At 50.1% G+C, this 25,788-nt stretch overlaps 6 protein-coding genes across 6 annotated transcripts; 2 read left to right on the forward strand and 4 right to left on the reverse strand.

Annotated features, from left to right (window-relative positions):
* Nucleotides 1–8,728: 8,728 nt before the first annotated feature.
* Nucleotides 8,729–10,537, forward strand: H257_09542 (hypothetical protein; the record flags this gene model as incomplete). The annotated part of the gene is made up of 1 exon (XM_009835783.1): nucleotides 8,729–10,537. One exon carries the CDS (start codon nucleotides 8,729–8,731, stop codon nucleotides 10,475–10,477), a length of 1,749 nt encoding a protein of 582 aa, XP_009834085.1. The 3' UTR covers nucleotides 10,478–10,537.
* Nucleotides 10,538–12,238: 1,701 nt separating this feature from the next.
* On the reverse strand, nucleotides 12,239–14,104 carry H257_09543 (hypothetical protein). The gene has a single exon (XM_009835784.1). It carries the CDS (start codon nucleotides 14,064–14,066, stop codon nucleotides 12,306–12,308), a length of 1,761 nt encoding a protein of 586 aa, XP_009834086.1. The 5' UTR covers nucleotides 14,067–14,104; the 3' UTR covers nucleotides 12,239–12,305.
* A 2,350-nt stretch (nucleotides 14,105–16,454) lies between these two features.
* On the forward strand, nucleotides 16,455–17,133 carry H257_09544 (hypothetical protein; the record flags this gene model as incomplete). The annotated part of the gene is made up of 4 exons (XM_009835785.1): nucleotides 16,455–16,579; nucleotides 16,638–16,771; nucleotides 16,828–16,964; nucleotides 17,086–17,133. 4 exons carry the CDS (start codon nucleotides 16,455–16,457, stop codon nucleotides 17,131–17,133), a joined length of 444 nt encoding a protein of 147 aa, XP_009834087.1.
* A 215-nt stretch (nucleotides 17,134–17,348) lies between these two features.
* Nucleotides 17,349–18,271, reverse strand: H257_09545 (hypothetical protein). The gene is made up of 2 exons (XM_009835786.1): nucleotides 18,076–18,271; nucleotides 17,349–18,022 (listed from the first exon to the last, which is right to left on the reverse strand). Exons 1-2 carry the CDS (start codon nucleotides 18,170–18,172, stop codon nucleotides 17,415–17,417), a joined length of 705 nt encoding a protein of 234 aa, XP_009834088.1. The 5' UTR covers nucleotides 18,173–18,271; the 3' UTR covers nucleotides 17,349–17,414.
* Nucleotides 18,272–19,063: 792 nt separating this feature from the next.
* On the reverse strand, nucleotides 19,064–19,887 carry H257_09546 (hypothetical protein). Its single transcript, XM_009835787.1, has one exon. The coding sequence runs from the start codon at nucleotides 19,809–19,811 to the stop codon at nucleotides 19,125–19,127; it is 687 nt and encodes a 228-aa protein (XP_009834089.1). The 5' UTR covers nucleotides 19,812–19,887; the 3' UTR covers nucleotides 19,064–19,124.
* Nucleotides 19,888–20,174: 287 nt separating this feature from the next.
* H257_09547 (hypothetical protein) lies at nucleotides 20,175–25,041 on the reverse strand (the record flags this gene model as incomplete). The annotated part of the gene is made up of 8 exons (XM_009835788.1): nucleotides 20,175–21,868; nucleotides 21,990–22,289; nucleotides 22,671–23,147; nucleotides 23,213–23,290; nucleotides 23,454–23,759; nucleotides 24,088–24,652; nucleotides 24,720–24,898; nucleotides 24,961–25,041. The coding sequence occupies 8 exons, from the start codon at nucleotides 25,039–25,041 to the stop codon at nucleotides 20,258–20,260; spliced, it is 3,597 nt and encodes a 1,198-aa protein (XP_009834090.1). The 3' UTR covers nucleotides 20,175–20,257.
* Nucleotides 25,042–25,788: the final 747 nt, after the last annotated feature.

A 25,788-nucleotide genomic window follows, 5' to 3' on the forward strand; every position in this document is an offset into this window, starting at 1 on the left:
AAGGCCAACGGCTGGTGGCGCTTCTCTTCCAACGGCAGGGCCAGGTCTTCAAATGGTACTTGAGTGGCGATCGCGCCCCAAAAGCCTTCACTTGCGTCGGTTTAAAGGCAGACCATCATGTCTGCCCGTGGGTTCGCCATGGGAACCATCGCCAAGAGGGCTTCCTTGATCTTGTCCAAGCAGGCCAGATGGCCGACGTCCCAGCCAACGGCAGTGAGTTGGACGCGGGTGAGCTTCATCTTCTTCGTACTTCCAATTTGCTTGGTCGCTGCGTCAAGGAGTTGCCGGAGCGGCGCCACAAGCTCGGTGTAGCAGGGGATGCTGGACCGCATCCAGTTGGTTGCGCACATGAACTGTTGCGGGCGGCGCGAGCGCACACAATCCTTAGGTTTTTGTGGGGGAGTGCTGGATGCCTTCAGTTGAAACGACTTTGCCGCACCAGGCGGCCTTGGTCAGGAAGAAGTCGCATTTCTTTAGGTTGGGCTTCAGGCCGAAGGAGGAGCAGATCGTGAGGACTTGGTCAAGGAGGTCTTCAGGGGTCTCGGCGTAGCCAAGCATGTCGTCGAGCCAGGCGAGGAGTCCCTTGAACAGTAGGTCGGCAAACATGAAGTCCACCGCCGACTGACAGAACGCCACCGAGTCGGTCTGGCTCATAAGCACTCTTGTAGGCGTGTACACTCCAAAGGGGGCCATGAAGGAGTAGAACATCTGGGAGTCTTCATGGAGCGCCAGCTGCCAGTAGCCCTTGAACCAGTCGAGGGTGAAAAACGCCTGCGCGCCCACTAAGACAGTCAGGCGGCGTCGAGGTTCGGCATAGGCTCCGTGCACGCGTTGATAGGCCGGCTGTCGATGGTCATGCGCAAGTCGCCAGGGTCTTTCTTGGGGACGATGCGCGGCGCCGAGGCCCATGTTGCGCGGTTGTTTCGGTACACCAGACCAGCTGCTTCTAGCTTGCGCACATGTGTCTTCAGGAACTCCATATCCCCTGGGGGGTATCGTCGCACGCCACACTTGACAGGGACGGCGCCAGGCTTGATGCGCACCCGCAGCGGCTCCACCTTGATCGGCTCGTCATGGCCGATCTCCAGGTGGAATACATCAGCGTGCTTGGCCAGGAGGAGTCGCAGCTTCTCGAGGAGGGCCGAGGTCAAGCCTTCGTCTTCGGTGGCACGGAGCTTGTCTTGAATCACCGCTTCAACCACCGCTCGTCGCCTATTCCGGTCGCCTTCTGCGTCTTCAGCAGATGGGACTTGGATGTTGTGGGTGGCACAGTGCATGCCGTCATCACCGCACTCGTCGCTTGAGGCGGCCACTTGAGTCAGGCGGCTGACACTTGCCATCGCAGACGGCTTGTCCACGTCGCTGGCATCCCAGACTTCGTGCTTGGCAAAGGCGTGGCTGAGCAACTCGCCTGAGAAGCCCAGCCGTTCCATCACAGCCCGGCTGATCAGGAGCTCTGCCGCGTTGGAGGAAGTGTCCACCCAGGCCTTGAGTCCACGCAGGGACAAAGGTCCACAGGGGGAGTCCAGGTTGACGAACCTGAACTGCACTTGGCGGTCGACCTTGAGGGCAGGTGCTTGGCCATACGGCTGGATCACAGATGGCTCCGGTGAAATCACCTTGACTTCCACGCCGGCTCGCTCCAGGGCCTTCATGACACCGGCTGTTACCAATGTAACGTCGGAGCCGGTGTCAAGGAGGGTCGTCGTGACGGACACGATGCCTTCGATCTTGGCTTCGCGACCGAGAGACTTGTTCACGCTGCCTTGAAGCTTGGTCACCTTCCTGTTGTGCGCGCTCTCCCACTTGTCCATTTGCTCCTTGAGGAGGCGCTCGGATTCTCCAGGCCCGCACTTGGGGTAGTTTACCACCTTGTGGTTCTCGCTGCCGCACTTGAGAAATGTCTAAATCTTGCGTTCGTACTTCGGGCTGTCTTGCTCGGGGGCTGGGGCGCGCCGGGGAGGTCCACTGCTGCTGTCAACGCTGCCTTCAGATTGTCCAGGCTTGGACGGCCGCGATGGTGCTGCGGCTGCCGTCGCATGCGGTGCCGAAGTCTTCTCGTCTTCCACCGGGGCATACAAGTGGTACCCGACGGTATGACTGGCGCAGCCAGTCAACGAAACGGTACACGTTGGACTTCAACGGCTTGTTGCATTGGAGGGCCAGCTGGCGTTGGACCGACTTCTGCCGGCCAAGCGGCTTGATCGCCTTGACCATGATGTCGACAACTGTCTTGCCTTCTTGGCCCAAGACCAACGCTTGGTCGTCGCGCTCCAAGGCTCGCATCAGGTTGTCCAGCATCTTGCCAATGCGCGAGTCGGCGTCCAGGATAGTCGTGTCGAACTGGATCGCCGTGGTCAAACGCTTCTTGAGCACTTCTCTTCAAACGCCTTGCTAAACCATGCGCCCACTCTGCCTCCGTGACGCTACGGTAGTCGCGGTTGGCCATGTCCCACATCGCCACACGTTTCTTGGTAAAGACGTTCATGCACGCGCTGACAGGCATCACGAAGGGTCTTGAGCCATTGAGCTGAAGGGCGTTGATTTGGTCCAGGTACTTGTTGTACTGCCGGATAAATGCGCGCCGCTCCGACTTGGTCGAGCCGTTATACGAGGGCAGGTCAGGAAAAGCCGGCGCATTGGACACGAAGCCGTCGGTTGGTCCTGGAAGCCGCCGGCGCATAAGCGGGTCCTGCGGTTCCCAGCCGGGACGCCATCAGTATAATCCAGCTGAGTAACGGTGTTCGGCGTCTCGTCGGCAATGACTGAACTGAACTGGTAGTTTTACTTAATGCTACTAGTAGTATGCATACTACGTGGTTCTTTCGTAAATCACAATACTCCTTACGTAGTTACATAGTACTTGGAATTGCATACAATTTTCAAGATAACATGAATTGGATATACTTCGAAGTACTCCGAAGTATAACGCTAGGGATTTATGAAACAAAATTGTTTCGTACTCTGGTGGATTTTGTTTCGTGTTTGTTTCGTAAATCGTGTTATTGAAGTGTTGTAAGGTACTTCGAAGTAATTGTTTTCGCTCCCGTCGTTATCCGGACAGGAACCTCTAGCGGAGGCAGAATTAAATTGCAAACAGGGGTCTCTTACTACGAATTACTTTTTCTGGTCTATTTTAAGTCTAATCATTTCGTCCAATAAAAATGCGCCAACAATGCACATCTTTCAACCGCATGACAATGGCTACAACCGCACGACGAATGGCGGCCTGCTGCACATAATGGAGACTAACGGCCTTACCGATCATGAGACCATGAGCCGACCTCTAAAAAGGCTCATAGGTCATTCTGCATGCAGAACAGTAATGCATCAATTATTGACACTATTTTTGGTCAAGTTTTGGCCATGACTTCAAATCCCAGTAGCTCGACGATTATTTTAATGCTGATACAGTAGCACCAGAAGAGAATATAAAACGCCACCATTTTTTTGACGTATCATTGAGCATGATTGGACTGCAGTACATTTCAGATTTGTGTTGAAATTAACATAGACATACCATACCACAGTACAGTATAGCATATATTAATATATGCATACAGTAGATAGTACTTCGAAGTATTTGCCAAAACAAATATTAAATGTAATCACATCATAAAGTTATACTAGCCAAGTACACGTAGCCATAGGCGGAGGCGGCAAGGGCGAGCAGCGCCAAATACAAGTTATTATATACAGTACTACTGGGAACATGGCAAAGCCTTGAAAAAAATGGTAAGCACCAGAGTCTGTAGTAAACGAGTTTCGTGATCTAACTGTATATTTATTCACAATGTGTCGAATGCCATGGCTATGGACTGTGATGATCACACTTCGACACTCCAGCTAAAAGCTGAGCTACAACGTGTTTCATGAATGTGCGCATCTTCCTCACATGCCGTATGCCACCACCTCATGTGCTACTTCGAACCTGTAGTTGGGGGCTGGCTTCGTAAATTCATTCAGAGCCGAGTGTTACAGAAGTATTCCGCGACCAACCCCTAATTAGTCGTCAACCAGAAGTGTCCACAGCATAACCTTACTGTACAGCTCACCCTCACCCCGCGAACAACATTGCTAGCAACTACTACTACACCTTTTTTCTATTGAGTTGGGACTTTTTTCAACGTTGTTGGCTTGGCGCTCATTCGAAAGGGCGATGTGTCCATTCATTTGGCCTTGTGGCCAATAGAATTGACACAAAGTGCCGCAACACCCTTTGAAATGTACCATGCTACCAATGGAAAAGGCTCCACTACCCAACAATATGCCAAGTAGCATTTCGAATCTGCCGTGCTTGAAGTTGAATTGGATCGAATATTCTAGAAGGTTGCAGTTGGGCGATCTTCGCGCCCATTTTTTTCACTTTTCAAAATCGCATTCCGTGCACCAGTACGACGTCATCGCTCACGATACACTAACCATGCTCATAGCCACGCAAGAAATACAAACGCATCCCTTCGTCTGGAGTACTTCTACGGTCATGCGGACCGAATGGAAGACATGGAAGTAGGCATGTAGCTGTTTGCTGCAAGTTTCGATGATTTTATCTGCTTTTTTCATGCCGTCGCGTATTTGATAATAAAATTTCATATTCGATCCAACTCAACTTCAAGCACGGCAGATTCGAAATGCTACTTGGCATATTGTTGGGTAGTGAAGCCTTTTCCATTGGTAGCATGGTACATTTCAAAGGGTGTTGCGGCACTATGTGTCAATTCTATTGGCCACAAGGCCAAATGGATGGACACATCGCTCTTTCGAATGAGCGCCAAGCCAACAACGTTGAAAAAAGTCCCAAGTCAATAGAAAAAAGGTGTAGTATTAGTACACCATTGACTTAAATGTTTCGAATGCATGTTAGCAATGTGAACGCCTGCGCTGGTCCTCTGAGATCATTCTCGGCGAAAAGCTCGACGATACAGGTATAGCAATACGAAGGCGATGCGGTCGAACAATTGATACATTCGCTGACGCTGTAGCGCACACATAACCCACGCCCAGAAGTCTCATATAAGCTTCGAAGCCTAAGCCTTACTGGAGATCTTTGCTCCTTCAAACGGAACCACTTCCAAGGTCCATCCACAATAATAACCTCTATAAATAAGTACAACGAGTGAGAACCATTCATTTATTGTCCTTTTACCCATAATTTGGACTTTTGTGCTGATTCGCCAAATCTATCGATCGATTCTTCGACTTTTCGTGAGGTGGCTGGCCTTACTTCTGATTATTAACCAATCAGAGTGCATCATGGTTTCTTTGCCATATAATTGGTCAAGACGATCATTTTTATCGACTTCGAAAATGCAGAAGTGCTAACATGTAAGTTCCCAGCGACTCAAACTGCCACCATCAGCTTAATGCTCAAGTCAGCAGTTCATCGCACTCTCTAGTACACTCACTAGCATTTTTCCTTAGTGCTTATTGAAGTCGACATCGAATGACGAATGGTCGATGCGAATTTCTTGTTAGGAAGGACCAGCAGCATCACTACTACTTCATAGTTTCGGTGGACTGGGGCCAACACCCAAGGTCCTTCCAATTCAAAATGAGGAAGTGATTGGTAAAACTACCGTCAGTAAGAATCATATTATCGGGGCATAGTCACCAAAAGTTTGACCAAATCAAGTCGTTTGCCCGCGACGTTTCGGGGTTTCGAGATCAACGAGTAAATTGCTGTAAACGACCTATTTACAGTACCAGTAGTTGACGGGCTTGGCCCATGTGATTACTTGGTTTATGCCAAGATGCAAAACTAGTAAGGCGACCAAGGTCGGGGACATGTGCGACGGCGCCCTAGCCCAGCACTTCCACCAGAGCGCCCACTACGGCAAGAACAACCACTACCTATGCTGCGACAAGACGAGGACCAAGTCGTACTTCATGACCATCGCCCAGGCTCAAGCGTGCGGATAGGAGCAAGGGATCGCATTCTACAGTCCTGTAGCTCTCAATCCAATAGCTGCAGCCTACAGCAATGTAGCAAAGAGAATAGAACGGTCCTATTGGTCAGTTATTTTCACTTTTCTATCATATAATTGGACAAAAATTTGGTAAGGCAGCCTGCCTTACGAATTCATCAAAAAGATTAAGGGATTTAAAATATTCCCTACAAAGATGAAGCTTCATTCAATAAAATTTGAACTATTTCAGATCGATTTATGGAATTCGTAAGGCAGCTCACCTTGCGAGCCTACTAAAACCTACTGTTTCACCTTACGAATTCTGTATTATGTCCTGACTTTTGCATGTAAAGATCGTCCAGTATCACACTAATTTCATTCAAACACTAATTCGATGTTGAGTTAGTCGAAGAGTGAATTTGATTGGCCACTTGATTAGTGTTCTGGTTTTTGATTGATCGATCGCTTGTCTGCCGATTTGGTGATTCTCCTCATTCGATTGAGAGCCCCACTCCAATTTCGAATCGACTTGACAATAAGTACTACATGTAGGTGGCATCGGACATCAAACCGACAAATTTCAAGTAGGGGATTGGATGACTGATATGAGAGGATTGCATTGGTCGATGCTAATGTCGTTCGTGTACATATCATAAACATTGCGCAATAACATGATGCTATTGGTAGTAATAAACGAAAGCAGTTTCATATCCATTATTATCCAACATGAGTCCGACAGGTAGACGTAGCATCCACAGCTGATCCGTCCGCTTGCTGTCGTGGAGGCGGTAGGCCAAGGGCCAAACACAGCGTAGTGCGCGGTGAGGCCCAGCAGGCTGGCGTAGGAAGCCATATAGCACCGTCGGCTGGTCTGGAGCGCCTTGTCCAGGAGGTGCTTGGTGACCATCCCCATGACTGAGTGGGTGGACTTCGTTGAGTGGTTGAACTTGGGCAGCAAAGTGGTGTAAGTATGTTTTCCCCCCTAAAGCAACGAAGCAACTGTGTTGGATGGATTCATTTCTCAAAAGGCGATTCCTACCGCTCGTTCGGGTCTGCAAGCGTGGCAGCAGTGGTTCGTGGCCGATCCTGGTGCAGGATCAGTTTGTGCCTTGAAGGACTACAGTGACATGATTCGAATAGATCTTGAAGAAACTACTCAGAGCGTCTGACCTTGGAAATGCCATTAACGAAGTACCAATCGTACGACCAGTTTGAAGTAGCATATTCTGGGTTACCAAGTCGTACATTACGCTCGTCTATTCCAAGAGGTTCGTCGTAGGAAGCGACTAGATTCATTGTAATTCAATATGTATTTCCGGGTACTTGTATGTGCGACCAGCCCCGCAGGGCAGATTTGTGTACTTTAAAGCTGTTTTGCCAGAGAAATGGAGCATTCCAGATAGTGGAACGGGTGCAACGTGGCGTCGGCTACGTTTTGGCCTGTCTTTGTAACCTCAGACTACCCCAGACTGCTCTTGTGCTGTGGCCAGGTTTTGTAACTTTTCAATTGTAACTTGACAGAACTTTGACCAATCAAAACAATGTCGAATGAATTTGTCGTTTTTCCACTAACGTTACCAAGTACCAGTACTAGTATACATGCCATACATCGTACGTACGTACTACTGGGTGGTACATACGGTATACTGAAGTACAATCGCAAAGTACATGTACGTAATGCTGATGTTGATGGTAAACCATAGAATTCTCCAAAATCTGTGACAAATCTGCGAGCGTCGCCTGCAATTCTTTCTCAGATAAGCAATGGACGTACAGTAGTACTTCAAACACCAAAAGGTAACGTTACAAATAATTCCGAGCCACACACTGTGTAGTAAATATTTTAGTACTACAGTACGTAGAAGTACCTTAGTACTAGTACCAATGATTTTAATAATGATAATTGTACTGCGTAATACTCCTCGTAATATACTACTCCATGAGCTATGCTTCATTGTGCTTTGGGTGGTTGCAATGCATTGGTGTATCTCAACCCCTGGCTTCACGCATGCCTTCGTTCGTATCAAGGCCTGTTTGACAAATCATATGGATCATCGTTTACTGTTAATGTCAAAGCGTTGACGTTGACGTATACCCAGTACTAGTACTACGTAGTACTAGTACTGAAAGTATAGGTCGGATTGAAAATCGTCACATCAATGACCAAACCTTCATTTGGCGCCGAGCGCCCGGAAGGCCGTCTGCGCAAGCGCGGCCGTACGAGAGCGCGGATCTAAGCTTCTCACTTCACCGAATAATCTATCTTTTCTTCTTGTCGGGCAGCGGCAGGTACTGTAGGCCGTAGGCCTGGATGTAATGACCTAGCATTATCCTAATTTACGCTCATCTCTACTAATTAGGATATGACCTAATATTAATGTTGGATGACGTTTAGATGACGCATGATACTTACTATCACGGATATTTGTAGTAACGACATAATTCGAAGTACAATTTATGTTGCAGCGCAGCGAACCGCTACTGTAATCAAAACAGTAAAGATTACCCCTTTGGTGCAGCACGCCTTGGCTGCATTATTTCTTTGAGGTTCAAACCTGCTCTAATAGCGTAGAAATCTACCGATGGAACAAACCTAAAACTTCTGTGCACTCGGTATGGTATCGCGGGGCCACTTATCGGGTACGGGGGTTGAAGGTGAAATTGCCAGCCATCTATTCTGCCATGGGGTAAGGGTGCGCGTCAACATCGACTAACGCACTCGCATATGATCACATGCGTCCTGTCCCACCGCCACAAACTTGACGGCGACAAGGTTTAATTTCTCATTCTTCAGTTTCCCTCGCCACCAACAAGGGGCCAGGATGAACACAGCCGATCGAGGAATGGATCTGCAAGAGCGTGTGTCGTACATCCAGTCTGCCACCAACGACAAGGACGTAGACGGCTACGACGAAGCCAAGACGCCCTGCCAGCTTGAAGACGGAGCCCTGGTTGAAGGGGGCGCCCTGGACCTGCTCTCTCGTGAAGCCATGGGCCTCTTTGCGCAATACGCCGCCATCGGTGTCATCTACGGCATGATCCCAGCCCTCAACTACCCCATTTTCAACGTGTACCTGCAATTGGAAGGCTACCAAACAGCTTCGTACACCACCCTCGTGACTTTGGGTTGGTCGTTCAAAGTGTTCATGGGCATGTTGTCCGATTGTGTACCGATATTTGGCTACCGCCGCAAGTCGTGGATGTTGATCGGGTGGGTGGCCACGATGATCTGCTTGACGATCATGACGTTCTCTTCGTTGGGTGACCCGTATTGCAACCGCGAAAAGGCTGAGGAGCGAAAGTCCAAGGCATGCTCCAAGCCGTACTCGAACGCGTCGGTGACGGATCTTGACTTGTTCAACACGAGCGCACCGGACAACGGTGGCTTGTTTATCATTTTGTCCATGTTTGTGTCGCTGGGGTACGTCACGGCTGCGTGCGCGTCCGACGCCATGGTGGTGCAGTACGCCCAGCGCGAACCCCTGGCCATCCGCGGTCGAGTTCAAACGGCCATCTACACGGTGCGCACCTTAGCCGGCATCATCGCATTGATCGTGACCGGGTTCGGGCTGAACGGTGTCAACTACAACGGGTCGTTCTCATTCTCGATGGCCCCCAACGTTCCGTACGCCATCTGTTTGATTCCGTGCGTGTTCGTAGTGCTCACGACGGTGTTTGTCGTCCAAGAGACGAAGACGCCGGCCATTCCGTTCAAGGTGTGGGTGGGCAACTTCTGGGACTTGCTGCAGAAGCGCGTGATGTGGCAGATTTGCGCGTTCCGGTTCATCAACAACATGTTCCAAAGCATCGGGTCCACGGCGGGGTCTCCTATGTCCAGCATTTGGGCTGACGTCGAGCCCTTGAATGACTCGTTGTCGGCTATCATTGGGAACGCCATCTTTTCCGCCATCTTGATTGTGGTGGCGAAATGGGGATTACACTGGAACTGGCGGTGGACCATCGCCCTCGGCACCATCGGGGTCATTCTCATCGATGGGATGGTTATCTTTTTCACGATCTGGGACGTGGTACGCAACCAGTGGTTCTACACGGGCGTAGCGTTGGCCGACAACATCCCGGGTGGCGTGCGCTTCATCGTGGCGACGTACTGCGCCGTGGAAATCGCCGACGTCGGCAACGAGGGGGCCACGTACGGCTTGGTCACGACCGTGTCCAACTTGGCGTCTCCGTTTGCCTCCGTGCTCTACAAGTATGTTGATTCGTACTTGACACTGTCGCAAGACGACCTCAAGTCTGACACGACCGCCGTGCGCTGGGACGTGACGTACTCGTACTTTATCGCGTTCGGGTGCAAGTTGTTTGCGTTGACATGGTTGTGGATGCTGCCTCCTCAGCGCCCTCAAATGCAAGAGCTCAAGAAGAAGGGTGGCAAGAGCAAGTTGGCCGGGGTCATTTTGATCGTGGTCTTTACGTGTTGCTTGTCGTTCTCGGTCACGACCAGCATCATGTCGATCTACCCTTCCACCAAATGCTACCGCATTGCTGGTGGCAACGGCAAGTTGGACCCCAACACTAGTAAATGTCCATTGGTCAAGGCCAAGAAGGGCTAGATGCACTCGGATCACCCAGTAGTGAGTCATAAAGATATGTTACATTAAACAATTGTGCAGTATTCAATCAATGTGTTGAATCTGACAGGGACTGTCGAGGTCCATCTTAGAAGTTCCTTCAGCTAAATATGTAGTAGCATATCCCATTGAATGGGACCATGCAGCTGAAAGAAGGCTGATTGTACCCCCGCACACAACAATTGTAATCGAGCGCATGTATACGACGTATATTAGAATCGATCTCCGGTTTGAACCCTGCGACCGCCAAACATGGCAGCATGTCGGTTGCTCATTTTCAGCATCAGTGTGCCACCAATGGGCATCACCCACATCACCGCCTGCAACTCGTGGCGGCGTTCATGTTAGCGTTGGTTCCACGAGAACTCGCTGTGACAAGAGCTATAGCTTGTTTGTATATTCAATGACTGATGAGGGGATGGGTGATCAAGCATTCGATGTACTGTACGTATGCCTGCACCATGGGCAGGGTCGGGGCCTCAGATGGCTACGTCGATTACGATCCTCGTTATATGAGTCTTCCCAAAACAGTATCACATCACTTGGACGAAATCAGTGAGGCCTTTTACCAAAAATCTGGACTTGCTGATTCGCCAAATGTATCAATAACGTTAGACTCATTGTAACGTTATTTTTGTATGAAAAATCCTCCTCTGTCACACTACTAGTTTAAGTCACACACTAATTCGATGTTGACTTGGTGGAATAGTGGATTCGATTCGCTACTTGATTAGTGATCTGGGTTTTGATTGGTCGATGCTGCTCATTTGATTGACAGTAAGCATCCCACTCCAATTTGAATCGACTTGACAATCGAATACAGTACCAGTATACTGTAGTACTTACTTAGCAAATCGATTTGAGAATGAACTAGCCAATCAAAATCCATTCTAAACCCCTTTTACAAGATTTCTGAATGGTTCAGCCAATCAAAGTCATTTCTAAAAAACCCGTTGCAGGTTTGAACTGTCAGTCAAATTCTCATTATCCAATTTGCGAAGCAATGTTCACCGGCGCCATAAACTCATCGGTACAACACGCGGTCGTCATAATCCCGCCCCCCCACCAACTCATGTCTTCTCATACCGTTGGATCCAGTTGGAGATGGTGGTACTCACAGACTTGCCAAAGACACAAGCAATGGCTGATGCCTAGGAAGTAGTAGCGCATGCATGATGGTACTTCTGGACGCATGTTGATATATGCTGGACGTCCTGCACGTTCATGCCGTCGATTGAAATTTGGGAAAGTACTGTGAGAAAGTCGGAGCGTATTGAGCAATACAGTACACCATTGTTCGTAGACATTAGTGAATACAGGATATATTGCCAAGTTCATTCAAAACCGGTTTCACTTTTGGACTGACAGTGAACAGTCCAAATTTGAGTGAGAAGGACAATATGAGACAGCAGTACAGATTTTAAAGTAGCATTGTAGTTTTGAGTCATATGGAAATATATTTAACGAATCATATTCAATGTTGCATCAAAATCTAATTTAATTGGCTAAAATTGTATTTCGCGACAAAAACATTTTAACATGTAAATCGAGCCAGCGGTGAGTGAGCTCGTGGGTTGAATGCAGACCATCGGCCCCAACCAGAAAGCCCGCAAGGCATACTCCATCGGATTGAAGATTGAGATGCTTGGCCTCCTTCAAGACAGGAATCCTACAATCCATTGGTTTGGTTTCATGAGTAGTACAGGTATGTATGCTGGTGGGCAAGTAAGAACAATCGAAAACTAGTGATGTGAACTTTATTGAACGACACTACTGAACACCTTTAATATATAACCAAGGACTAGGTCGGTTAACCCTTCTTGGCCTTCACAGCGGGGCAGCCACCCGTGTTGGGGTCCAACTTGCCGTTGCCACCAGCAATGCGGTAGCATTTGGTCGAAGGAAAAATTGACATGATGCTGGACGTGACCGAGAATGCCAAGCAGGACGTGAAGATCACAATCAAAATGACCCCGGCCAACTTGCTCTTGCCACCCTTCTTCTTGAGCTCTTGCATTTCAAGGCGCTGGGGAGGCAGCATCCACAACCATGTCAACGCAAACAACTTGCACCCGAAAGCGATAAAGTACGAGTACGTCACGTCCCAGCGCACGGCGGTCGTGTCTCTCATGAGATCGTCCTGCGACAGTGTCAAGTACGAATCAACATACTTGTAGAGCACGGAGGCAAACGGAGACGCCAAGTTGGACACGGTCGTGACCAAGCCGTACGTAGCCCCTTCGTTGCCGACGTCGGCGATTTCCACGGCACAGTACGTCGCCACGATAAAGCGCACGCCACCGGGGATGTTGTCGGCCAACGCTACGCCCGTGTAGAACCACTGGTTGCGTACCACGTCCCAGATCGTCATAAAGATGACGAACCCATCGACGAGGATGACACCGACGGACGCAATGGCGATGGTCCACCGCCAGTTCCAGTGCAATCCCCACTTGGCGACTGCAACCAAGATGAAGGAAAAGATGGCGTTCCCAATGATAGCCGACAACGAGTCGTTCAAGGGCTCGACGTCAGCCCAAATGCTGGACATAGGAGACCCCGCCGTGGACCCGATGCTTTGGAACATGTTGTTGATAAACCGGAACGCGCAAATCTGCCACATCACGCGCTTCTGCAGTAAGTCCCAGAAGTGACCCACCCACACCTTGAAGGGAGTAGCCGGAGTCTTCGTCTCTTGCACGATGAACAACGTTGTGAGGACGACAATCACGCACGGAATCAAACAGATGGCGTACGGAACATTGGGGGCCATCGAGAACGAGAACGACCCGTTGTAGTTGGTCCCGTTCAGCCCGAAACCAGTCACAACCAACGAGATAATGCCGGCTAAGGTGCGTACTGTATAGATGGCCGTTTGGATGCGGCCACGGATGGCCAGCGGTTCGCGCTGGGCGTACTGCACCACCATGGCGTCGGACGCACACGCAGCCGTGACGTACCCCAGCGACACAAACATGGACAAAATGATAAACAAGCTGCCGTTGTCTGGCGCGCTGACGTTGAACAAGTCGAGATCCGTCACCGACGCGTTCGAGTACGGCTTGGAGCACGCCCTGGACTTTCGCTCCTCAGCCTTTTCGCGGTTGCAATATGGGTCGCCCAACGACGAGAACGTCATCACACTCAGACAGATCATAGTGGCCGTCCACCCGATCAACATCCACGACTTGCGGCGGTAGCCAAAGATGGGAAAACAATCCGAGAACATGCCCATGAACACTTTGAACGACCAGCCCAACGTCACGAGGGTGCTGTATGACGCCGTCTGGTACCCTTCCAATTGCAGGTACACGTTGAAAATGGGGTAGTTGAGGGCTGGGATCATGCCATAGATGACGCCGATAGCGGCGTATTGTGAGAAGAGGCCCATGGCTTCGCGGGAGCACATGTTGAGGGCACCACCAGCCACCAACGCGCCGTCTTCGAGCTCGCCAGGGGTCTTAGCTTCGTTGTAGTCTCCGTCTTTCGGTTCGTCGTCTTTGGTTGCCGAGTGAATATACGACACTCGCTCTTGCAGGTCCAAGTCTTTGCCAGTGTTGTGGACACTCATGGCTTCTAGCACTGTGCTGGAAAATTGAACAATAACTAGTTGGGACCAGGACACGTTGTTAGAGATTGACACTGATGCATCGTTTATGTGGCAAGGTATGGTTTCTGATCGCCAATACTGAACGTCCACACCTTTTGACAAAAGATACGCGTGTCAGTGAGCCAGGGCGCTAGCCCCCCCGGGGGGTACTGTACATCTAGGACACGCCGATGGATTCAAGGCATGAACGTTCATGTGTAGGCTGCTACTGTGATACAAATGTGGCTGGGAAAAACTGTGCAGTATCTACCTATTAGTACATTATTGCTGCAGTGTTGTTGAATGGATGTGATTAGCTCTTGGTGCAATACTAACGTAGGGTCAAGGGTTCAACTCCCTTACTCCTCATCTTTTTTATCCATCATAGTACAGTAGTACCCATTGCCACGATCTGGAGTTGACGAAAGTTCAACTTCGCGAACTATTGACTGTGAATGACGCAAGATACAGGTGTGGTTGTGCTCCGGAGTATTCTGGAGTACTTCGGAGTATGTAGTGGTCTGGCCCCATAACAACGACCCATGAAGGAGATGTGTTGAGATTGTTTGCCAAACTCATAGTGGCGCAATACACTGCGACAGAGCTGGGTTTGCTTTGGGGTAGGGGTACAGTTATTTTCGTACATGTTGTGTCCAAGATCTGATTTCACCTTGGCATACATAGATGGTGACATTCGAAAAGTTACTCGATTCATGGCTATGCGCTCAAAAAACAATTACAAAGAAGGGTCATGGAAGCTTGAATATTGCCGAACATTTCGGTTCTACTGGTACTATTTGAACCAAGATATGTAACTTGAAGTTTGTATTGGACTTGCTTATGGCATAAAAGGTGGTGTTTCATCGCGTGGCTATGTCTGTCTGCCAAAAGTACGAAAGACCAGATCGTTTCAAGAAATACTACTACTGTAGTACTGTAGTATGTACTACTGTAATACTTTGGTGACGTTAGTACAGTACCTGTACTGTAGTAGTATGTCAATTAGCGCACTTTGCGGGGTGTTGTCGCCCACACTTAAGTACAGTGCTCGGCGAAAAAACGCAGTCAGTGCTACTGTCAAGGTCATTTCATAAATGTATGGAAAGTGTTATTGAGCTGAAGTGTAATAATATTAAATTGGTGATGGCTGAAACGGGGCTGACCAAATGCATCCTATTCGATAATAAATGTTTAGTATTGTCCAGTCAGATTCAGGTATTAGTGCAGTGTAACGTTACGACCGACATGTCGCAAAAACGGTCAAATTCACGAATTGCACAAAATGGACATGCTCATTGGATTCAGGAGGGGGGTTTACCCCGAGAACCCTCCAACCTACTATAACAAGATCGCTGCCTACTATAACAAGATCGCTGCCAGAGGCGTGAAACTGGGCGATGGCTGCCTTACGATCACTATTCACGTATCGATGCTGCTGCACCTTCACCTTGAAGGGCATGTTGGACTTTGATGTTCAAAATTGATATTTGATTTCTATTTCAAATCGTAATCAGAAAGGCTTCATTAGTACAATTTTATTTTATTGCAAAGGCCAACACATACTGCGTTTTTTCGCCGAGCACTGTAGATGTGTCGCGCTTCGGTGCCTGACAGCGGCCATCTCCTCGTAGCTATGGGAGAAATACTCCACACCACTCATCCTAATTCCCCTGTTCTGCGTTCTAGTCCTCCTGAACATCCGCTGTATCTGGTCGCTACCCTCCTCTTCCCCCACTACTGTAAGTGCTTGGGCCTACTTTGCCCATCGTGACAAATTCCAGTGCAGTCATTCATCCCCAAACGTTTGAAGTCTAGTATAAACGAATATCCTGCGTAATCCAATAGTATATTCAATTTAACAGGATTATAAAAATTAGTACCTGAGCATACTGTATCCAGAGCCAGCAAGTGTCACCGCAGACGTTATAATTCTCCCATACTTCATAACCCTTGCACATAAGTACCTCTGTAAGGACATATTTCTCAGGATATTTCTCAGGATGTCGGGGGATGACTGTAATTCCCTGAGAGCAACAGTTCCACTGGTTCTTTTTATGTCATAGTCAAGTCCAAAACAACGCATTCCACCTAACGTTAGGGGTTAAGTGAGTATTGTCCAGCCCAACACGACCATGGATAACTCCGAATGTGCTACAGGCAAATTGCACAGTTGTGGGTTCATTTATTGTAACGTTAATAGCGTGGTTTGTTGTTTCGAATATTTGTATAACCTTACTATACATTTTCTGGTATATAATGCTGTACCAGGTTACAGTAACAACGGAGTACATATAGGTACAGGTGGTGATCTATTGCGTTCTGAAAGGTCGCGATCGAAAAGATATCGCTTCCAATTCTATCAAACTTCACATGGCCGACGTGGAATCTACCGGCCCGACGGTGGCGGCGACGGCGCCAGTCGCTGCGTCCAAGAACTCTCAGGTGATCAAAGTGTACATGCCGACGTACATCATGGCTCCAACGGAAGACGAACGGTGAGCAAGCACACTCTCCCAACCAACCAACCTCCATGGAATGACGAGTTATGTGCAGGTTTCGACGCAAGACTGTGTGTGCAATCGTGTCGGATTGTCTGGCCAAGGAGCTTGGGAACAAAGAGTACGACGAGGACGACTCGAAGCTCTGGTGTGCGTCCATCGCCGACGCTGTCAAAAGCCGCATTCGCAGTATACTACAAGTCACGCGGCGTTGATATATATACTCACGACGGTTGTTTGTGTAGCCGAGTGCAACTTTCCTCGCTACAAGATCATTGTCCAAGCATTTGTGGGCCAGCAAAAGCTGCAGGACGTACGCATTGCGTCGCGGTGCCTCTGGGACAACGACCATGACAACCACGCATCCGCCGAATACGCCAACGTAAGCTTGACATATCTGACTTTGACCTTTTCGCTGATCGAATCGCTCTCGTGCTGCCACGTGTGTGTGTACATATACCATCGTTCACATGGCTTGACAGGATGTATATTTGTGGCTGTAGCAATCGATTTGGGCGACGTGTATTGTATTTGGTATGTACGCCGATTAACAGCGTAACCAAGACTACGACATCGCGAGTAAACTACGTTACCTTCCACAGCCAACGATAGTCTAAGCCATACAAATGAATCGTTTCGTTGCAAACTGGGGCATAGTTGCTGCGCAACTGTATGGCAAACAATGAGGTGGTGGCCACTTTATACAATAACAGTTACACACTAAGGGTAAGTCGTCGCCAATTGCTACTACTACACGCAGCTGCCTTCACAGTAGTAATAGATAGGGGTAATATTTTGATTAGGGGACTGAATCTACTTTTGACATGACCGTTCATGCCGACTGCGCCGCAATGGCTTCCTTGGAGATCTGTAGATCCATGTCCTCTTCGTGTGTACACAGGGTATGCAAATTGTCAAGCAGCAGCCGCACCTCCATCTTGAGCTCGATCGCGTTTGGGTACGTGATGAGCTTGAGCGACTTGGCGTGGAATTGCGAACTGCCCGACAATTTCAAGTTGATCAGTGCTTCCCGCTCCGTGGGGCCATCTCCAATGGAGATGATGTGCTTGGGAACGACGTCGGTCACGTTGTCGCAGAAGTACACTTCGTGCTGAAACGCCTCAATCTTCCACTTCTTCGGGGACCCAGGGTACAAGTCTTCATACGTCGAGCGCGCTGACACGACCTTGATGTGTTCGCTGATGATGGGAAGGCACCGGGGCATGAACAAAGACGCAGAGAGTTCAACCCATCCGGTCTCTGCGGCGGTGATGATCACCACGCGGCCGTACTTGACGGCGCTCTCCAACAACTCAACCACGCATTCTTCGAGTTCTTCCAGCTGGGATTTCACGTCGTCAGGAATGGCAGGCTTCTCGTTGACGTACTTTGGCCGCAACCCGAGCTTACCGACCCATGTCGATGCCAGCAACGTGTCGTCTAGTGTCAGACGTAATGGACATGATCGACGACAGCATGCAACGCAACCGTACCCCAGTCCAAGAAGATCACAGTGTCGTTGTTCATGTTGCCAAGGATGGGCGTATCCGTAGGGAACATGGTATCCACAGGGAAACCGTTGGGAGCCATCGCGTCTCTGGTGATGGTGCTGGTGTTCTCGGCAGTCGAGACCAAGAATGGTGTTACCACACGGCGTACTTACGCCTGCGATACGCTTCTGCCATTCGGAGTTTTTACTGTACTTAAAATCAAGAGTTTAAATGTTCACTTGATATTGGTATGCAATACAATAAACGCCCAATTCCGCCAAATGACGTGTGTAATTTTGTATCAAGTGTGTTGAGGTTTGCCCTTTGGTTTTGCATAGTCAAATCAAGTGATTTGCCCGTTTTGAGGCCCAAAGCCCTCCAAATATACGTTTTCGCAGGTACACCACTCCAGGCGCTTTGCCATGCGTTTCTGATCCCATACTTGGCGACTCCGAAAATTCCGACGGCGACCACCCCAAGGATCAAATGCATTGAACCTTGGCGTTCCAGCTTACAACCTACGTCATCCTGATGTATATCCCCCTAATAGGTTAAATTTAGTTGACTGTGGCCAAGCTGTGTATACCGGTAGTATAGCGTATTCGCATCATTGATGCATCTAACTTGAGGCATTTCACATGCCAGCGAAATAATTATGGAGTACTCTACGAAATAATATATTCAGAGCAATTTTAAGCGGCAACCAGCCCTTGAGCTACAGTAGGTACTGTACTAACTGTAAATATCATGTCTTCTCTCGCTCCATGTGCCAAAAGTGACCTGCACTTTGCACCCCCACTCATGATAAAGTGATTTCATTGGATGAATACCCATGGTTTTCTTGAATACATTGGTTTGATTGGCTGCTTTCACCGATGACATCGTGGTCTCACATCCATCTGTGGAACTTCAATGTGACCTATCCAAGCAAACCTGTGGTACCAGCACAAAAGCAGCATAAGCTTACAGCATAACGCGACTGGTACTGTAATTCGTACGAATGAACGACCATCATACATTCTTGCGTTTACAATTTACAACAACTTAACAACTCAAATAAACTCGGACGACACGACGTCACAGTCATCCCATTTTTTGGAGGTGCCGTTGTCGCCCCCAACAGGCACGCACTTCCACCCAAAGTAGAAAAATGCACCGAGGCAGCAGTAGAACGCCGCACGAATGTACGCGCCATCGATGGGAATGTCAAACGCGTACAAGAAGATGGTCGTGCAAAACAGGGCGAGGGCGACGCTGGTGGCCATTTCGCGTTTGCGGAGGGGGAGCATGTACTTGTCGGCAAACAGGTTTCGACGCAGGACGACGGCAGAGAAGCCGGCGAGGACCATGAGCAACGAGTACGTGTGGGTCGCGGGGCCGTCTTTAAGTTTGAGGATCCACGCCAGGGAAAACCCGGCGTAGCGCAGCACAATGTTGACGTTTTCGTTCTTGATGGACAACAAATGCACGACCAAGAGGTACAAGAACGACAGCCACAGCACGTCGAGCATGCCGTTCCATTGGTCCGTCGTGAGGAACAGGGGGGCGTCGGTCGTGCGTTCGTAAACGTCCGCGGCGTTGGCCAAACATGACACGACGACGTGGAAGATGCCAATGAACATTTCAAAGTGGCGCTGGTTCTGCTTCATGATGGCAATGGACGGGATCACAGACAAGTCGGACGCCACACGCAAGGGGAAGCCAATGCCAAGGCGCGCTACCGACGATAGAATCTCCATCTTGCGGTCGGGTGTGTGTGTGTGTGCGAGAGGTAAAGGTAGTTTTATAATATGACCGCTCTCAAGGATATCGGACGGCTTTTCAAAGGTTGGCGGGGGCAATCATGCTATCGTTCTGTCGTTCGACAAATTCGCCAATCAAGAATGCTCCAAGATATATCGACCGTGTCCCTCTGGCTGTATCATGGATCTTTTTCGTGTCCCTTCGCACATTTTTAGCATTGTACCTATGTCGGTCGGTATTCTGAGGGGGCGAGCGACTGCACTTTGGCCGTCAAAGTCGTGACAGCGCCATACTACCGGTAGTACAGACTTGACTTCGATGTTAACGTTTTTCAAGATATAGTATTCCTTGTAAGGTTGTTTCGAAGCAAAGTACTGGTATATTTCAACTGCACATACTACATACAGAACGAACACAACTCTTTGGTACTATGTGGTGTTGTTCACACACAAAAGTGCACAGCACCAGAATCGGTGCCCACGGCTACCATGTGTCGCAGCACCACGACCGACTGAATGGTTTGTCGTGGTGGTGGTAACACGAGATCTTGCCACGTCATCTGGACACTCCGAGTTGGTGGCGACGGCCACAGGCATTGGAAGGCGAGTTTCGTACCATGGCCAACCACTAGCCACGTCGACTGATCGGATTTTCGCGTCGTACAGAGCACCTGACTAGATTGAATCTCGTCCGGTAGGTTGGTCACGTACAGGATGGGATGGCAGGACGGCCACCGCCACAGAATCGCCTGCTTGTCGGTGGCTCCCACAGTAACAAACGTCGTGTCTGACACTTGGGCAATGAGCACGACCTTGGCCAGTGGATGGGGTTGCCATCGGCAATGCGCTCGACCTGTCCATGGATCAACCACGTCGACGTGGCCAGTAGTCGACCCCACGGCAAGGGACCCAAACAAAGCACCGAGGCTGGATATGCAACCGCCGCCGTTTAGTGTCCACTCTGTCGTCAATGTTGGATCTAGCACATTCATCCCAGGGAGGTTATCGACGGTATGTGTTGCAGTCGCCGCCGCATCTTGGTCCTTGTTATTCTGTTTTTCGCAATGAGGATAGTACCACGGCACGTTGTCCATCGAGTGCATCACCACCGTGCCAGCTGTAGCAACAGCTACTACTACATATCCGCAACTACCGGTACGAATGAAACGAGTAACTACATGCACGGCCACGAGCGGTTGCGCTGGTCGTTTCCATTTCCATATCGGAGCCGTCATCGTGTTGTTGTCGGCGTGGGCGTTGACAATGTACACGGACTGCGCGTCACAGAGCACCATGTGGTAGTGCACCAAGGCGGGGGTGGGCCCCCCAACGCCAATGGGCAAAATCGTGTGCACCGGCCATTTGAATTGCTCTTGCCACTGCATAGTCATGTTAGCCGTCCGCCACACTCGGACCACGCCATCACTCGTTGATGTAACCAGCCATCGACCGCCGCCATCTGCAGCCATCGCCCGTACGCGGCGTGTACGTGCGTCTCGGTTAATTTCGTGCACGACGAGTCCCTTGGGGGGCCACGGCATGGTATATGTTGTCCATCGGGGGGGCAGTGTGCTCCGTCTCGTGGGCGGGGGACGACGGCGCGCCAAGACCTGGCAGGCCGCCTCGGTCGTCAGCGCCATCGCCGGCGACAAGTGCGCCACAGGGAGGAAGGAGATGGGGGCAAGGAGTGGCAGCTTGAAAGGCGTGGCGGAGGACATGGACCACGGCAGCCCCAGGCACGAGTCAAAGTGTTCAAACCCGACCAAGTGCTGGAACTGCGTCATGTACGACGGGAACTGGGCGTGGGGAAACCTCACGAGGAATAGCCGCAGCGGCGCGCACAAGTGCAACCTCGTGGCGTCGGTGCCCACGACCTGGCCGAGCCGCAGCACCGTGTGTACGAGGCTACTCACGACGACCCAGTCCCCCCGCACGGACGACGACAGCAACGCGACCGTGGCAGGGATGTGGTACGCAGCGACGTCCCCCGGCAAGAGCGACACCAGTTGGCGGATTGTCTTGCATGTCATGTACACGTCAATGTGTTGTGGCGTCTAGATCCGGGGGGAATAACAATGATATTTATATGAAAACACAAGGCGTATACGTGTGTGTATATGACATCGCCAAACATATGGCTGGCAGCAGCATGTGATTCAAGTGCAACAAACATACCAAGGGAGTTGTAGTTGGAGGAGGACTAACAGGGGGCGACCAAGCATCGTCATCTTCGAGTACACGAATCCCTTTCAAGACACGTCGATACAGTGGTGGCAACACCACCGTGTGCAGGACCGTCGGATGTAGCTCGGCACAAATGTGCACAAGGGCGAGTCCGACGCCATTGGGTGAAAAGTGCACGGGACTAGGGCTTGGCAATGCTGCGGGGGGGAGGTCCCCTAGCGCGATCACGGACGGCAACACCTCGTGAGCGACCACTACGGGCCCCATGTAATCGCCTTGGGCCCATTGCCCCTAGTAATATTCCCAAGTCAGTTCGAAGTTGGAGTGGGATTTTCAATCGAATGAGCAGCACCAAATCGGCAGACAATCGATTGACCAATCAAGACCCAGATCAAGAATCAAGAAGCCAATCAAATCCACTTTTCGACCAATTCAACATCGAAGTAGTACGTGAGTGAAATTAGTATGACACGGGACGACCATTACACCCATACGTCAGTACAAACAATCGATCGATAGATTTGGCGAATCAGCACTAAAGTCAACAAAATATGGGGTAAAACGACAATACTAGTAGATATTCCCAATATTTTGAATGTGACACAGAGTTCTAGTTGGAGGAGACTGGGAAACTGGACGCAACCAGACAAACAACTACACGATCGGCCGTACCAGCGTATGCGCCACCACTCGCTTCAGCAAAGGCGAGCCGACTCGAAGCCATGTCAACAACACGGGCAGGATGTGGTCGAGTACGAACGAAGTGCCAAGGTGGTGCCACACATTCCGCAGCCATCCTAAACCACTAGTTTCCACAGACGAAGCCAGGCTCACTTGCAACGCAATGTCATCGACATGATCCAACAAAGTTGTGATCGGGCGGAGGATCAACATGTGAAACGCCAGTTGGTCCAACCATACGTGGCTCCATGTCGGCAGCAGTCGACGCACGGCATCGGCTTGCTGCGGCGGCGTCGATCGCGCCAGGAGGCGGCGGATGGTGGGCACGACCAAGGGGATGCCGTCCCGAGGCAGAAAGTACTTGTCTTTTGACTGCCACAGATCCACTGTGTGGTCGACCCAGTTGTCCAACGTGACGCTTGCTAAATACGCCCACACTGTGCCAAAGTACGGTGGAAATCCAATGCTCTACAAACCACGAGCCACCGAGATGGTTAAAGATATTTCAAAGAACCACGAGGTTAATCATTTACGCTTGTAAGGTGATTAAACGACTGAACGGCCAACGATCTCGTGGCTGGATTCGGGTGGAGGAGAGCGACGACAACGCGCTACGTACAGTAGAGAGAGATAGACATAGGTTTAGCAACTCATTCGCCCTGAACGTGTTGTTGTTATGAATACAAATATATATGTATATCCCCCACGAGCTGAATATATAAATATATATTTTAATATATATGTATCCACTGCGTTTTGTTACGAAGGACGTACTCGAATCGGTGTGGGCAACGACGCGAGTTGCGGAAGTGCTTTGTGGACCGAAAACGACTCACCATACAATTTCCCACCAAGTGCAAACTCGACGATAGAATGGCCGGAAAACAACGGGCGCTTGAGATACAGTTCTGCGACGATGCACCCGACAGAAAACCACGACCCAGCAACTCCACTGTCGTCCAACGTGTACGCAGGCGACAACACTGTCGCATACCGCGCTCCAAACGACTTGGCCGTCGGCAGCTTTTTGTGTCGCGCATGAAAGCCGTTCAATGACACCCCACGATGTGGTGGCTTTTCCTACAATGTATGCCGTCATCCACGATCATGATCCCACACACGAATACAGCAAATTACATCGTTCTACTCATATTATTGTGTTTAATCTAAACTGGACCGACATGGAACACAACCAAATGTACACAAGAATCGGCACAAGGATTTAGCCAATCGGATTGCAGGAAACCATCCTCAACGTCAAATTAGTGTGTGACTTCAATTAGTGTGATACCCATCACCATTTTTTACATACAAAATTCAGCACAAAGCATCGATCGATGGATTTGGCAAAGAATCAGCACAAAAGTCCTCATTTTGGGTAAAACGACAATACACAAGAGCAACAAACCTTGCGACCAGATGATTGTCGTGCGGCGGGGCTACTTCTTGGTGGCGCAAAGTACTCTTCGTCCACGACTAACCCGTGGGTGGCTGCGACATCGTTGCGTTGTGGGGATGATGTAGTATATGTGTGGTCATTGGGTCGCGTGGTCTGAGACGTGGTTCTGGGGGGATGCGGGTGGTGAAACACCTGGACAAACCCCATGTGCGGAACGTTCTTGTGTCGAACGGCACTGGCGCCGCTGAGATGCACCCCGAATGTGACATCGATCCACGCATGCAAGTGCGCCGACACGAACGGACTCTCAAGGACGCGGCGGTGGTACGCAATGCATGTGTCTGGCGTACTGCACCACGACGGCAAGTCCAGGGACAGCATGTCGTCGTGACAAGACACTAGCACACTCGGGTCAAGGAAGAGCTCGGGGATACACTCGTCTGGCGACGATGCTGCCATTTTCGCTAGCGATGTCGGGTATTCCCTGGGTTCAAACGTCGACCTCACGACGCGCTGCAGCAGTGCCCGAGGTAGCACTCGCGCCAAGTAGATGGCCACGGACAGGTCGCTCAAGCTAGAACCACATTCAACACATATTAGGTAGGTGGTGCTACCGAAGACTACATTGATTTGTAGTGTACTTTTCAGGAATGTGGTGCCCCGTGTGGCGGTACATCAGGTCCAAGTGGTCGTCGCCCTTGGTCAAGCGAAATTTGGACATGGTTAGGTCCCGCAAGTGATGATGACAGGTGCCGTCGTCGATATATGGCAACGTAAAGTCGGTAACCCAAGGAAGCACGGCATGTGCAGTGGTGGACGCCTGAACAGATGACTTGTGAATCAGACTTGAAGAATCACAGGGTATACGGTCGTGGTTCGTACAATCGACCGGCCAGCTGCAGCGTTGACTGCCATGAGGTATTCGAGGTTTGAGATGTCTCCAGCACACCATTGCTCGGTCATGCTTTTCCTAGATGTCACCGTTGTCGACGACGGAGAAGAGTACGTGGCGGCATGGAGCGCAACAGGGCAGACTTGTGCGAGATCGAGATGGGTGCGGTCGTCGTGCATATACACAAAGCTATGAGGAGATAGCGCGGATGGCCGAGTTTTAACCACGGGGGGTCTGCCATCATGACTGGATTCGATGGCGAGAAGCAGCACCTGGTAGACGGTGAAAAGTCGAGTAGATACGACATCGTCGTCTGCCTCCTAGTGAACGTAATGAGACTGGCTGCCCGTTGGGTTGGAGGATATAAGGGGTACCTTGGACGATGTATTACGTATAGAGTGCCTGTGCTGGACAAGTACATCATGCAGCGATGCATTTCTTGGCGGGCAAACGACGTACACGGTTCCAGTGGTGGCATGGACCACTGACTGCACGTGTTTCGACAACGGAGGGTTATCCCAATCGATAGTTGTCGAGAAGTCAGCATGACGTGAATCGCCAACTTCCTTTAGTATGGCTTCAAGTTCCGTTGCCCGTCGAGCATGACCGAGATCGTCGAGAGAAGATGATTCTGGTCGATGATGGGTCGCCGAGGTGTTGTGAGCGTACACGCACCATTCACGGCCGTCTGGCGAGTACACGCGATAGAGTGCATAGATGGAGGATGTGTCATTGGTTGCATAGGATTCCGTGTGCATGGGGAAGACGCATTCCACGTCCAAGTCGCGCCGCACGATCTGTTTCCGCTCATACCAAGA

The sequence above is a fragment of the Aphanomyces astaci genome (assembly GCF_000520075.1).
Source record: "Aphanomyces astaci strain APO3 unplaced genomic scaffold supercont1.23, whole genome shotgun sequence".
In the NCBI taxonomy this organism is placed as follows: Eukaryota; Oomycota; class Saprolegniomycetes; order Saprolegniales; family Verrucalvaceae; genus Aphanomyces; species Aphanomyces astaci.